Below are 13,013 nucleotides of genomic sequence, written 5' to 3' on the forward strand. Positions count from 1 at the left end.
GATATTAAATAGTCGGAGCATTACGATTTTATTATTATTGTTGTTGTACATATATGTAAAATAGCTACTGATATAATACTGCCTTCAGTAATATCTTTTTCTTTTTTCTTCTTTATTGAATCATATTTTATGATTTCACATATACTATCTTGGATTGAGACCTTATTTAATGGCTTCATCCCAGCATATTATTGGTGTGTTAATATATCTATTAAAACCATGCTGATTTCTGCTGGACTGCAGCAATCTGGCTGCCAACACTAATGTTGCCATGGACTGCCAATTTGTCATCATTTCTTGATCTCATCAGGAAAGACAGATTCCAAATCTTTGCAACATTTTAATTGGCATGTATTATTGTAGCTGAATGAGTCTTCCATCAAATAAAAGAGCTGCATTAATTGCTCCAAATGTTCAATTGACTGCTTCTTCTATATCAAACAAAAGAATTGTGTTTGTATGACCTATACATTTATAGGAAGGGAAAAGTTAGAGAAGGTAGAATATATGTAGAAAATGAAGTGATATTACATTTTAATCATCTCTAAGGGTATGTAAGATTTCACCAATGACTAGTTTGATGCTGCTGCAACAGGAGTAAGAGGTTGAGCTCCATTTGAAGGACACAGAAGATGTGATTGGACACACAAGCATCTCCCAAAGTAATCTTCTTGGATTGCTACAGGATTACAAACTCTTTCACAGTCTGCCACCACTGCATTGCCTCAAGAGCAATTTGTAGCAGCTTCTTCAGACCTGAAAATTAGTAGCTCAAGCAGCTTCAAGATCTTAGTAGCTCAACCACTGCATTGCTTCAAGAGCAATTTGTCGCAGCTTCTTCAGACCTGAAAATTAGTAGCTCAAGCAGCTTCAAGTTCTTAGTACGCTTGGGAGCAGCAAGGCTGGTCTATTTTTATGGCTTTTACTGCACAAAGAAAATGAACAACAATAAGAGAAGAACTTAAAGTAGTAGAAATTGACCATATTGTAGAGAACAAGATAGATATTTGATATTTCAACTTTCAAACACTTGATCAACAACTATTGTTTTAGTGGGTCTACCATGTTAAGCCTTCCATTATAGAGGAGAGCTTTGGCCACTACAACTTGTCACATGGGGATGCCTGGAAAGCATTTAGACTTTGAAAGCACTTGACAGTTACCAGTAGAGCTGGAGCTGTATGGTTGCAGTGTCATGGCTTGGCCAAAGTCAAAGCTTGCACTCATCTGAGTCCATGATGAACAAAAAATTCTTGGTATTGATGAACAACAAAATCAAGCCAGCATACATTGTTCATCCATTAAAATGCATCATTTTACATCCAATCATAAACAAAACTGATAAAACAAAAAAAATGCAAACAGAATCAACTGTCTGTCTTGGTATTACAGAAACAAGCAACACAAGAACAGCTTACAAAGCATGATTAACACACTCAAGTGTCAAATGAATGAGCGACAAAAATGCATGGTAAAATTTGGTACATAGCATTTTAGGCCTTCCATTTGCTTTAGGAAAAAGCTGACTACAGAACGCTTCTTGTCAGACCAATTTTTGCCATCTGGAAGACTGCTGCGATCTGATCTGATCTGTGAATGATAACAGAAGGTAGGAAATATGCCCATGTCTGCACTGCCGAACTACTGATCTGGAAGTTTATCTTTAAGATACTTGAGAATAGCCTTGGTTCCTCGATCTAGAATTGGTCGTCTAATGCTGCAATACAAAAGATCGAAACACAATATGATAACCAATGGTTTTGCTGTTACAAAGGCTTCACATGGAATATCTACCAGAACCAAGGTTTGACATACCGAAACGTACCGCTCAGTATGGGTGGTACATACCAGTCCGACAGAGGATCAGTATGGGTAATACATTGGTACACCCCAGTATATTGTGTGTCGGTATGCTCAGTACAGCTTGGTACAACTCAGTATGTATTATACCGACAGCTGTTCTGTATACTGGTACGGATCGGTAATGCAAACCATGACCAGAACAAAACAATAATTATAATAAGCTTCCAAAACATTGGGACAATTTTCAAGTTGAAGATGTCAAAGACAAAACTGAGCCTTGGGCCACTTTCAGAACCATTTCCTCAACAATTATCTTTATGGGTGCAGCTGGATCATTAATAGGTTTGTGCCCTCCCTTCATCCTGTTATTAAGTGACTCAACCTAATTCAGCATGATCTTTAATAGGTGGTCTGACTGAAAGCATTGAGTAAGAATGCTCTTTTGATGGATCATTTTATGGGGTTGGAGATATACAAACTTTTGTAAGTGATACACAAAATAACATTTTTCAATAACAAGACATAAGTACCTTCTGAGTGGATTCCCATCAAGTTTTAAAACCTGTAAACTGGGCTCCAGCAAACCCTGAAAAAAAAAGGGAAAAAAAATTTTACCATATGTGCTCATAGTTAGCAGGAACTCTCTAATCAAACATGTGTGCTGTATTCCATTGTTAAGGTTCTCCTTAATTGAACCTAATATGTGCAGAGAGAATATTCAACATAAAAAATATTCTTTTTAACTAATGAAAAAAATCTCAATTTTGTAATGTGCATGTTTCTTGTTTGTTCCTTCAATTCTCAACATATGTTGCCAAGGATATCACATCAATATGTTGACTAATGTTGACCAAGTTAACCTGCATATGTATCAAGATTATGGTCATAGCTTAGCTTGCAGCAAACCACATATGTGAGACACTTTATTGGCCTCTGCTTCTCTCTAAATTATAGAGTTCAATATTCAGCCATGTGGCTATACCAAAATACCCAAACATGATAATGCATTGATGATGACCAAACAGAACCTAAGGTTAAAAGATTCTATAACCAGTCAGCAAAAACACAATATATAATGCTCAAACATTAATATTTTAAGGTAAACTAAGAGCTAGATAAGCAAAGCAGCCAGACCATCTCCGGAGGAAGGATGGATATGTTGTTGTCTGAAAGATCAAGTTCTGCAAGTGAAGTTAAACCCTTAATTTCCTGCATCAATCATAACAGAAATGCTAAGTTATATATCAGGCTAAATATAACAAGAAAAAAACAAATTGAATTATCATAATTAAATAAATATCAAAGGTGATTTTATATAGATATCAAAGGTGATTTTACCTTGGGCATTGAGGAAAGATTATTTTGGCTAAGGTCAAGAATCTGTAATCGTTGCAAGGTCAGCAAGCCTTGAGGCACTTCATTGAGTTGCATCCGTCTGAGGGAGAAGAAGTCAATATAAATACACTTTTTATTATAAAAGCTTGAAATATCTGTAACGGTTTAACCATTCACTTAATAACCTAAGGTAAAGTTCCTCCAGTTGTGGTAAGCTGGAAAATGAAAAAGATTCTGGCAATGAGGATTTGTTGCCACTTAAATCCAATATTTTGATATTTGTAAGGGATTCGAGGCCATTGCGTGTAATCTGTAAACACTAGGTATTAATGAAAAAGCATCAAAAGAATCAAATACAAAAAAAAGGTACCATCAACATTATTTGCAATGTTAATCACTACCAGATATACCTGTACTAATGGGTTATTGTCCAACTTCAAACAAGAAAGATTACGAAGAGTGGACAGCACTGCCCCCGGCCATTCTCTAATCTTGTTACCTGACAGAGTTAAGGCCTGCATGTACAAGTCTAACTTTGAATTATATATGGCAGGAATACTTGAAATCCAAAAAACTACATAATGTAAACAAAACGGGAAATTTTGAACAGATGACTGTCAAAATAGGACTTAAGAACATCTTTAATGAGCAGTTTTGTGTATAATAGGACTTAAGAACAAACAGGCTATTGAGTTGTCCTAAGAAAGATGATTGCCAAATCACCTTTGCACCATTTTCCAGGTCTCAAATATCAGTCACCAGTATACATACCTGGTATTTAACAGACTCGTAGCTTTGTATAGGCCGATGTTCATTTTTTATCATTTTCCAATGATACTGGGTAATCCAGGTGGTAAACTACCTGCCCACCCAGTATAACAGCACCATACCAGTCTGATATGAAGTCAACATCAGTATCATACCAAAATTTTAAACCTTGACCAGGTCAATTAAAATGAGGAAGACAACCGATCTTACTAAGCTATGCCTCTCACTCTCATGTTTATCTTTTATCATTCTTCCTTTATTTTTCTTCTCCTGAATATTTAACATTTAAATAGTATTTGTTAACAAGTTTTACATGAGGACTCAAGCGAACATCACAACATTATAAGTACGTGAAGACCAGGCATCACAAGATAATATATAGTTCATACAAATTGTGAACATGAAGAAATGTGAACACGTTCCAGACTGCATATTCTGAGATATAGTATAGAATATCAGATAATCCAGTCTATTAAGCAATAAAGGTCAGCTCTGTTGAAACTATCAAACAACCATCTGTAATTGGATTTAATAGGTGTCTACACAACACATTAAGGCAATAATATACCATAGAAAGTCTAAGATCACTGTGCATCTATTTATAAGAAATCGTTGGTTAGATCGGTATTCTATGACTGTTAAGACCTAATATCTTGTGAAGTTCAGGTATCATTACATGAATACCACTTTGATGCTGCAACAGGAAGAAACCCCTGCACTCTTTATGCTCTCAGAAGGAAAATTGCAATTGTTCCATAGACTTTTCTGGAAAACATGTGATTTTCTTGATGAATTTCGTAAACAAGAGAGTCGAGAACTGCTTTGGATGGGGGACAAAATTGTCAATCTCAAGAGATCACTCACAATGTGACTAACCAAAACTATTTGACTGTCTAAATTAACTGTTTGCTAAGCAAAAAGTTAAATTACATACAAAGATAATAATCTGATACATCAAGCAAAACTACATTCTATGTCACCATCATATTGTGTTATTACCTGAAGTGATGAACAAGTTGATAGTTCATTTGGCAGCTCTTCAATCGAGTTCTTGGAAAGATCAACTCTTACCACATCTTCCGTCTCCCATACTGTAGCTGGTACAGTGGTCAATCCTAGACCACTCAAATTTAATTCCTGATCAAGTAGCACATTAATAAAAGAGTAGGATGTGCCACAAGTAACATATTGTTATCTTTCTAAAAGAGAGACTGACGTCTGTTTAACTTGAGGAAGAAGCAACAGGAAAGTTGAAAACAAACATTGTTGTCTATGACTGAGTGTATAAGTGACACCAACCATACTAATACTCAAGGTTCTACATTTCAGGTATCGAACCCATGACGATCCATGGCTGGACCAGTATGGGTCTGCTGTGTCAGCATACAGACACATGGTATGTCAGTATACAGCATGTATTGCAGTACCAAGAAGGGGGAAGGCAAGGAAGGAGGAGACGAGGCAAAGAAGAGCAGGACGAGGAGGCAGACAGGAAGAAAAGGTGGGGAGAAGAGGAAGAGGAGGAGAATTACTAGGTATGGTGATCCAAATTGGTAGAATAGAGATTTGATTCCTTGAGCTTAATAGATGTTGCATGCTATAGTACCGAAGGCATCTTGATCTTAGTTCTGGTAACAATAAGAAATTTTAGTTTCACTCAAGTCTAGGAGCAAATTAATCAACTAAGAAAGCAATTACAACAGATATGCAAGCTCTACCTTTGAAGACAAAGACAATCGAGTTGCTCTGGCAATTTGATCATCCTTCATAGTTTTAGTCCCGGAACCAGATTCTACACAACAACCATACACAGAACCATAATGGCAAAGAAAAGAAAAATAAAAAAAGACTTATAATCAGCACTTTAAACATTACATGTACTACAAAAGAATATGCAAAAGGTTACAATCGTGAAGAAATTGAACTCAGAGACATTCAAGACGATGAAGCACTAGCATAGTAAAAGTCATCAACTTTGCATGAGAAACTGGCATTACCTTCATCAGCAGAAAGCCGACTCCGAAGATACTTTAGCAAAATTGGTGTGGGTCCAGACACTAATGAGCTAGCAGAAGATATATTCAGAATAAAACATATTGTCATATTAAATAAAAAGTAATGTGATAAACAACAAAAGCCAAACAGTTGACACCTTCGAAGAGTTCTTATGGGATTCCCAGCCAGCAATAGCTTTCTTAGAGAAGTCATTGTACCTAAACATAAATTAGAAATTTAAGTCAATCTCACTTCAATAAAACAATAAAAACCATGAATATTAAAGAGAGAAAGAAGAGGGAAGGGGGGGTGGGGGGTTTGTGCGGCGACGGGGGAGAGAGAGGGGGAGGATGAGAAAAATTGTAGCCGGCCAAGTTGGTGATGAAACACAACAGAATCATGAAAGTTCATCCACTAATTCATCATGAAGTAGTAGAGATAGTACACCTAGAGAAAAAGTTTGATTACATATAAAAGTTTGGATCATAACCATAATCATTATTCCATCAACAAAGAATGTGTCTATGGTAGTATATTGCAAGCTAGCAAAAGTGAAGAAATTGCTAATTATTATCATATCATTGTTAGAAGGTACAATACTGCATCTCTAATAGCTAAACATGTGTACAGAGGTACTTCCTCTCCACAAAATGAGAAAGTGCTCAACTTCACTAAAACATGGAGAAGAATGGAAAGATAAAGGCAGAAGAAAAGGACTAGAGGAGGAAAAGAGACAAAGAAAAGGGATGGACTAGTCCTGAGAGAGAAGGGAGAGACGGTAGGACAGTGGAAAAGAGAAGGATGAAGATGGAACATGCAACTCTGTAATATTTTGTAATTATGAAAAAGAGGCATTTTCATCATTAAAGTTTTGATGGTTTGTCAAAGGGAATATTTACTAGAAAACTCCCTTTAAGAACTGATGTTAACCATAAGGGAAAATTAATTATGTCTGAAACTAAAGGATGTCAAAAGTGATTATTGACAAACGAGGGTGTCAATTATAGTATTTCCAAAACACAGGGTGTGAAATGAAAATTTCACCAAATATAAGAAACAAACTTGGTGCAACTTGCACCATCAGAATAACACTTTCATGATCTCTCACTATACTTATATATGCTGGGCTAATCATCTATCGCAACTAGAACGTATTTGCAGACTTCACACAGCTATTATTCTTTATTTAAGACAGAATCGTGTAACTAAAGCAGTTTATGCTTGGAATAGCAAGTTTAAAGCAAACAGCTTACTAAAGCAAAAGAGCCAAACACCAATAACACCTGAAATATGTTAACCATACCAATCTCAGCTGGCAAGCCGGACAATGAGTTATTGGATAGATCTAGGACAGAGAGTCGCAAATTGCAGGCTTCCACAGGATACTCCTTCAGCTAAAATGAGTGAAATCAAATACATCAATGACACGATGAATATTATTATTAGTATAATGTCTATGGTATTTACTATATCAATTGGAAATGAGCATGTCTACCAAAAGGAAAAGCAAAACGTAGCTTTTATAGCTTGCCCAAGAAATTTCCTTTAACCTAAATAAAATGTCATTGATATGTAGGTATTGCATGTGATAAACTGTTCAATTCGGAAGGTATAAGGCCAGGATAATGCCTGGCAGGGTACATGCCAACATAGTGCAAAGCTGATACAAAACTCATCCCAATCTACACATACTAACCTAGCTTTATTGACAAGAAGGCATGCCACAAAAGTAAGTCTTGGTATAGTTTGATAGTTAGCAGGCATATTTTTGTGTGCAATAGGACTAACCACTTTATAGAATTAAGAAAAGGACAAAATAGAACAGCGACTAGGGTGACACCAACAGTATAAACACAGAGTCATCATCAATATGTATAAAGAAAAAAATTAAAATTGCAATTTTAGAATGTACTTTCTACTCTTGTAGCCTTACCATCAGTTAATTAATTCCTTACAATTTTAGAAAATTAAATACACAGTCTATGATAATGCAGAAGGATGAACAAAAGAAACAGAATTTATATTATTTGATTAACAAACAAGCTTCAGAAAAAACATATCAAACAACAAAAGAGGTTTTAAACTAGGGCTTTCTAATCTTTTTCTCCCTCTTCAGCTGTCTGAATTTAAAAAATAAAGGAGCAACAAAAGGAGGATCCATCCCATGGTTCAGCACTCAATTTTTATAGCTTGGTCCAGATCGGTTGAGTAATATATCTAGCCAGTGCGGTGTAAAACCTCTTTAATTATGCTACATAGTAGATTTTCCGAAGTAAACTCTGTTTTGTGTCTCATTTTCAGCTAAAACTTGCCAAAATTTAAATTTTTAGATCAAATAATTAGTATTTCATGCAGCTCATAACATGAAAAAGAGAAGTATACAGATAGGCGAAAGAAGTTAAGCTACTGATGAACTTCTCCAAGAATTCTTCTAAAAGTATACCTTGGAAGATAGGGAATACATACACCTTCCAATGTGCAGTTGAGGATTGGTTTGGAAAACTTAGATCCATGCTGATCACTTAGTTAAGATAAGATGGTTTGACATCTTCTCATTTTTAGTAAAAAGACCTTCACTTTACTGCTTATATACACCAAAAAAAGAGAACTGGCATAAACCAACGTTAGCTTGGAGTTTTGCTTATTGCAAACATCTGCATTGCCAAGGACCACGTGTTTAACCAATCATCAACTATTGAACAGAAATCTCAACTATGCAGCATAGTGACAATGAAGGCCTAGATTGGGTAGTGCTGAATCTAGTAATTTATGTTCTTCCCTAGCTATCTCAATATTTTTCAGCTCTGTTTCAAATTTTCTGCAATGACATCCTGCATAACCCTTTGGACTTTGAGCTTCCATTTTATTTCCTTTAGTTCATTTAGTTTCCTTAACAAATCTAAATTTGCCAAAACCTATAGCTTAGGTTCTTAATCACATCCAAATCCTGATTCTTTAGGGTGTTGTCTCTAACAAGAACTCGAAATCAAGGTGGAGAAGAAACCTCCCAGAACTATCAACAGAAAACTATGTTCCAAAAAAGACTAACTCTAATTGCAATAGAAATAGAAAAATAAATTGGTTCTGCAAACTATAAGTTATTTTGTTTACCTGGTTCGAATGAAGATCTAAAGTCCCTAAACGAGAAAGTGCACCGATCTCTGCTGGCAAAGATGATAGTAAATTGGTTCTGCAATTTAAGGAAATAAACAAGCATGAAACAATAAGGACTAAAGAATAGACTTTTTTAAGGAAGATGTTATGAGTACATAATGAATTTGCAAACTGGACCCACCCCATATAAAACTCAGCAAGCGAAGAGCAACCCATGATAGAAGAAGGAATTGATGATATTTCTAGAGATAAAAACATATACAAAAGAGGGCATCAGAAAGCTGCAACAGAAAGTACATAAATGCCCTGACTAAACTTATATATAGCTATCAAGAGACTGGATGATGTCACTCACTATTTTGATGAAAGTCCAGTCGAATCAGTTTTACAAGTAGACCTATGCTCTCTGGAATGCTGGTGAGAAAATTTCTTGCTGTAGGAAGACCAAAAGAAGAAACTTAGCACACTAAAGGAAATATTCAAGCAGGATCCAGAAAATTGGATGGAAACAAGAAAAGTTCAACATAAAACATAATAGCTGATTAAATGCTACATACCAGCATTGATTTCTGTCAGCAGAGTCCATGACATCAGCATCTTCTCAGTGAAAGATGTAAGCTTGTTTCCCTGAGATAATATGAGAACTAACAGATTTTGACTGCTATCTGAATGTGGATGAAAGCTACTCACTAAAAGCTTGAAGAACTGCAACAATGTTACCTCAACATCCAGTTTAATCAACTTGGAACAGTTGGCAAGTTCATCTGGCAATTTCGTCAAGCAGTTATTTGATGCCTAAAGATCATGTGAAAGAACGCAAGATGTGAAAACGAGATAAAAATCGCCATATAAATATCTAGTTAGAATATAGATAATGAATAAAATAGTTCAAAACTATACTTTGTTTTGTAAAGTTGCTACTGTCCCCTCTTCATCTACATCCAAGACAAGGAATGAAAGAGAAAAGAAGCATGTAATATGCCCAATACTGGAATACCTTAAGTTCTGACAAATCTAAGCACCTTCCAAGACCGAAGGGGAGTTCTTTAAGTTGGTTACTTGAACAGTCTAGCCTGCAGGGATGGAACATATGTGAATTCCACTATGCTGAGATTGTCTCATTTTATATCTCAAAATAACGTGACCATTGCTGGCCCTATATTTGAGAGTTAATATCATCCTAAAGGGTTTAACTTATTCATAGACTGTCATTGACTTAAGCTGGATAATTGTAGTGTGATGTTAAGAATGACCCTGGGATACTCGCCAAAATGAAAATTTCGAAGATAGACCAATTTATCATAACACATGCACTCTATCTCAACCAAGGTTTGCCGTACCGGACTGTACCGCCCGGTACGGGCGGTACGTACCGGTCTGACAGGCTAGCGGTACGCGGATCGCCCTGTACCGGTCCGCCCGTACCGAGCACTGTAGCCGTGCACTGTATCACTGTAGCACTGCTACAGTGCTCGGTACACCTGGGTGTACCGAGCGGTATACCGTACCATACCGGTACCGAGCCCGGGTCGAAACGCCGATACGGTACGGTACGGCGAACCTTGATCTCAACAAGAGTCCAATTCACCAAGAAGAACAATGCATCTGTTAAAACTGAAGTAATAGTTGATATCTATACATATAATACATTCGGAAGATCAGTTCTCAACTTGATTATCATGAACCAATATCCAGACAAAATAGCCCGATACACTATTTGCATCTTGCAAATTGTTCTACTGAACAGGAAATGTTTCCATTTTTTTCTAAGAAAATGAATTATGTCTACAGAAACTGTGCAGTTTTTAAGTTTTGATTTCCCCAGAATTCGCATCAACTGAATGAATTGTTACTTCAACTCAACTTGGTGCACTTCACCAACAAAATCGCATAACATACTTGAAACAAAATATTTAAGAGGAAAACATCAAATGCTCAAATAATGTAATATTAGAATATAAAGAAAAAGTTTGTCCATCATCTTAGTTCATAAAGTCAGACTTACTCATTTTCTTTAATAAAATGATTCATCACCTTTTGTGCATTAATGCTATTGCATCATTACATAACTAGAATTAGCGCATGCCAATTTAGACGATGTGTTATGGTACATCAACTCAAAAGTGAGAATATATAGCAGTTAATAAGTTCTCTATGTTACGTTAATTAATGCTTCCAGTCATGGTTTAAATATACAGTTCTTAGTTATCATGAGTTTATTATGATAATTAGATATTCACAAATATTCCCATCACCAAGCCATGTATGCCCTTCAGGTTATGACACTCTTTATGCTTTACAGAGGATGATTTACCTAGAAGTTTCTTCAGTACTGATGTGGCAAAAATATATACTAGAAGATGATCTAGTGTTACACTTAACTCTTATTTGGTAAATCCTTACTAATCTTGCATAAAGGCGAAAGGGCCTACTTGACCAAAGAAGTCACAGAGCCGATCTCTTCAGGAATGCTTGTTATCAAGTTAAATGACACATCCAGAGCCTTCAACAATGGAAGCCTGATTAACAAGGAATAACATGTAGCCATAAATAAACAGTGTATATTAATAACTAAAAGACAACAAAAAGTATAGCTATACATACTCTCCTATAGCTATCGGAAGCGAAGATAGTTTATTGTGACTGACATTTAAGACAGTCAGCATATTCAAAGTTTTCAAATCCTCGTTCAGCACCTCAAGGTTGTTATGAGCCAAAATCAGCTTTTGCAATTCCACAGCCTGTAAAAAATATTGAGTGAATTCCTGCTAGAATCAAATGCAGCTTTGGCTCTCCCACTCAGAATCAGAAAAGAGAAAATTTTACCTCCCACCACTTGTCATCCTCCCCGTGCGAATCCAAGTTTCTATAAATCTCCTCGGGCACCTCCCTACCACATTTTGAACGGTTAAAAAGAAATAAAATCATGATGGAATGATATTAAAAATCCAACCAAACAAAAAAAAACGGCGCCTTTCTGATTGCAAAGAACGGAAACAGGATTAAAAGTGACGATCGAATGACTATATTCTATAAATCTAAGGATCTGAAGAAAAATGGATCAGATCTAGTTATATACAAAGACAAAATTTCTCATTAAATCGAATAGATACTGCTACAGCAGCAGCAAGATCCTGCAATGCCCAAACCAGAACGAAATTGCTAGCTGAAATTAAGGCATCAAGGGAGAGGAACCAGTTACTTGAGTGAGCGATTGGAGAGATTAAGCGATCCGGACGACCGTGCAGCTTTGATAACGCGTTCCATTGTTTCTTGCCTCTCGCCTCGATTCCTCCTCACCGCTCCGTCTCCATCGCGCTTTCCTGCCTCAGATCTCTGATTCCTTTCGTTCAACAAAAGCCTCGATCCAAACACCCATCCGGTGAACGATAAGCCCGTGGGTGGACGGGCGTACTCGAGTTTACCCGGTCTCGACCACGAGTCGGCAGCCACGGACGACTCGTGTATCGAAGTAACTCACCAAAGATCCATGCCGTTGATCAAGCGGTTGCAATCTTGATGACTGATAAGTTTTTATGAATCAATCATGGACCGTAGACTTTGGAGGTTCTTTATCCAATATTTTTTTTGTTAGCTTTGGTTCTTTTTTATATTATTTAGGACGATTATCCAAAAAAAAATCCTCTATTTGGTTTTTTCGGATGATAACCTCCTTTTTAAATTTTCAAAAATACCCCTCAAAAGTTATTAAGTATTTTTTCCCTAAATTCAAAAAATTCTTTTTGCCCAAATTATATAGTGTTTTAAAAATATTGTATAGTGTTTTCAAAACAAAAATACTTTATAGCGTTTTTAAACACTATGTGGTGTTTTATGGATTAAAAAACACTATAAACAATTAGAGGATTTTTTTTTTTGGAATTGGGTGAGAAAAAATAATATCTTTTTGAAGGGGCACTTTTGACATATTTATATTTTAAATATGCATTTGAAGAAAAAGACTTGAGTGCATATGTAATTATAAAATGCTTTTAAGT

At 36.1% G+C, this 13,013-nt stretch overlaps 1 protein-coding gene across 1 annotated transcript; it reads right to left on the reverse strand.

Moving 5' to 3' along the window:
• Window positions 1-1,263: 1,263 nt before the first annotated feature.
• On the reverse strand, window positions 1,264-12,434 carry LOC103980587 (plant intracellular Ras-group-related LRR protein 6). The gene is made up of 21 exons (XM_009397026.3): window positions 12,218-12,434; window positions 11,842-11,905; window positions 11,620-11,756; window positions 11,448-11,534; window positions 10,013-10,088; window positions 9,736-9,810; window positions 9,573-9,642; window positions 9,371-9,448; window positions 9,197-9,257; window positions 9,013-9,091; window positions 7,205-7,295; window positions 6,059-6,119; window positions 5,904-5,971; window positions 5,625-5,698; window positions 4,906-5,043; window positions 3,549-3,653; window positions 3,324-3,448; window positions 3,142-3,238; window positions 2,938-3,012; window positions 2,334-2,389; window positions 1,264-1,717 (listed from the first exon to the last, which is right to left on the reverse strand). Exons 1-21 carry the CDS (start codon window positions 12,280-12,282, stop codon window positions 1,642-1,644), a joined length of 1,758 nt encoding a protein of 585 aa, XP_009395301.2. The 5' UTR covers window positions 12,283-12,434; the 3' UTR covers window positions 1,264-1,641.
• Between the last annotated feature and the right edge of the window lie 579 nt (window positions 12,435-13,013).

The sequence above is a fragment of the Musa acuminata genome, chromosome BXJ2-4, assembly GCF_036884655.1.
Source record: "Musa acuminata AAA Group cultivar baxijiao chromosome BXJ2-4, Cavendish_Baxijiao_AAA, whole genome shotgun sequence".
Lineage (NCBI taxonomy): Eukaryota > Viridiplantae > Streptophyta > Magnoliopsida > Zingiberales > Musaceae > Musa > Musa acuminata.

Bases quoted from the DNA above. Each gene is read 5' to 3' on its own strand.
- LOC103980587 (XM_009397026.3), bottom strand. From the start codon at position 12,282: ATGGAACGCGTTATCAAAGCTGCACGGTCGTCCGGATCGCTTAATCTC. The intron at 11,757-11,841 runs GTAAAATTTTCT...TATTTTTTACAG, and splicing joins AGGATGACAAGTGGTGGGAG to GCTGTGGAATTGCAAAAGCT. The intron at 2,390-2,937 runs GTCTGGCTGCTT...TTTTTTTTTCAG, and splicing joins CCATCCTTCCTCCGGAGATG to GGTTTGCTGGAGCCCAGTTT.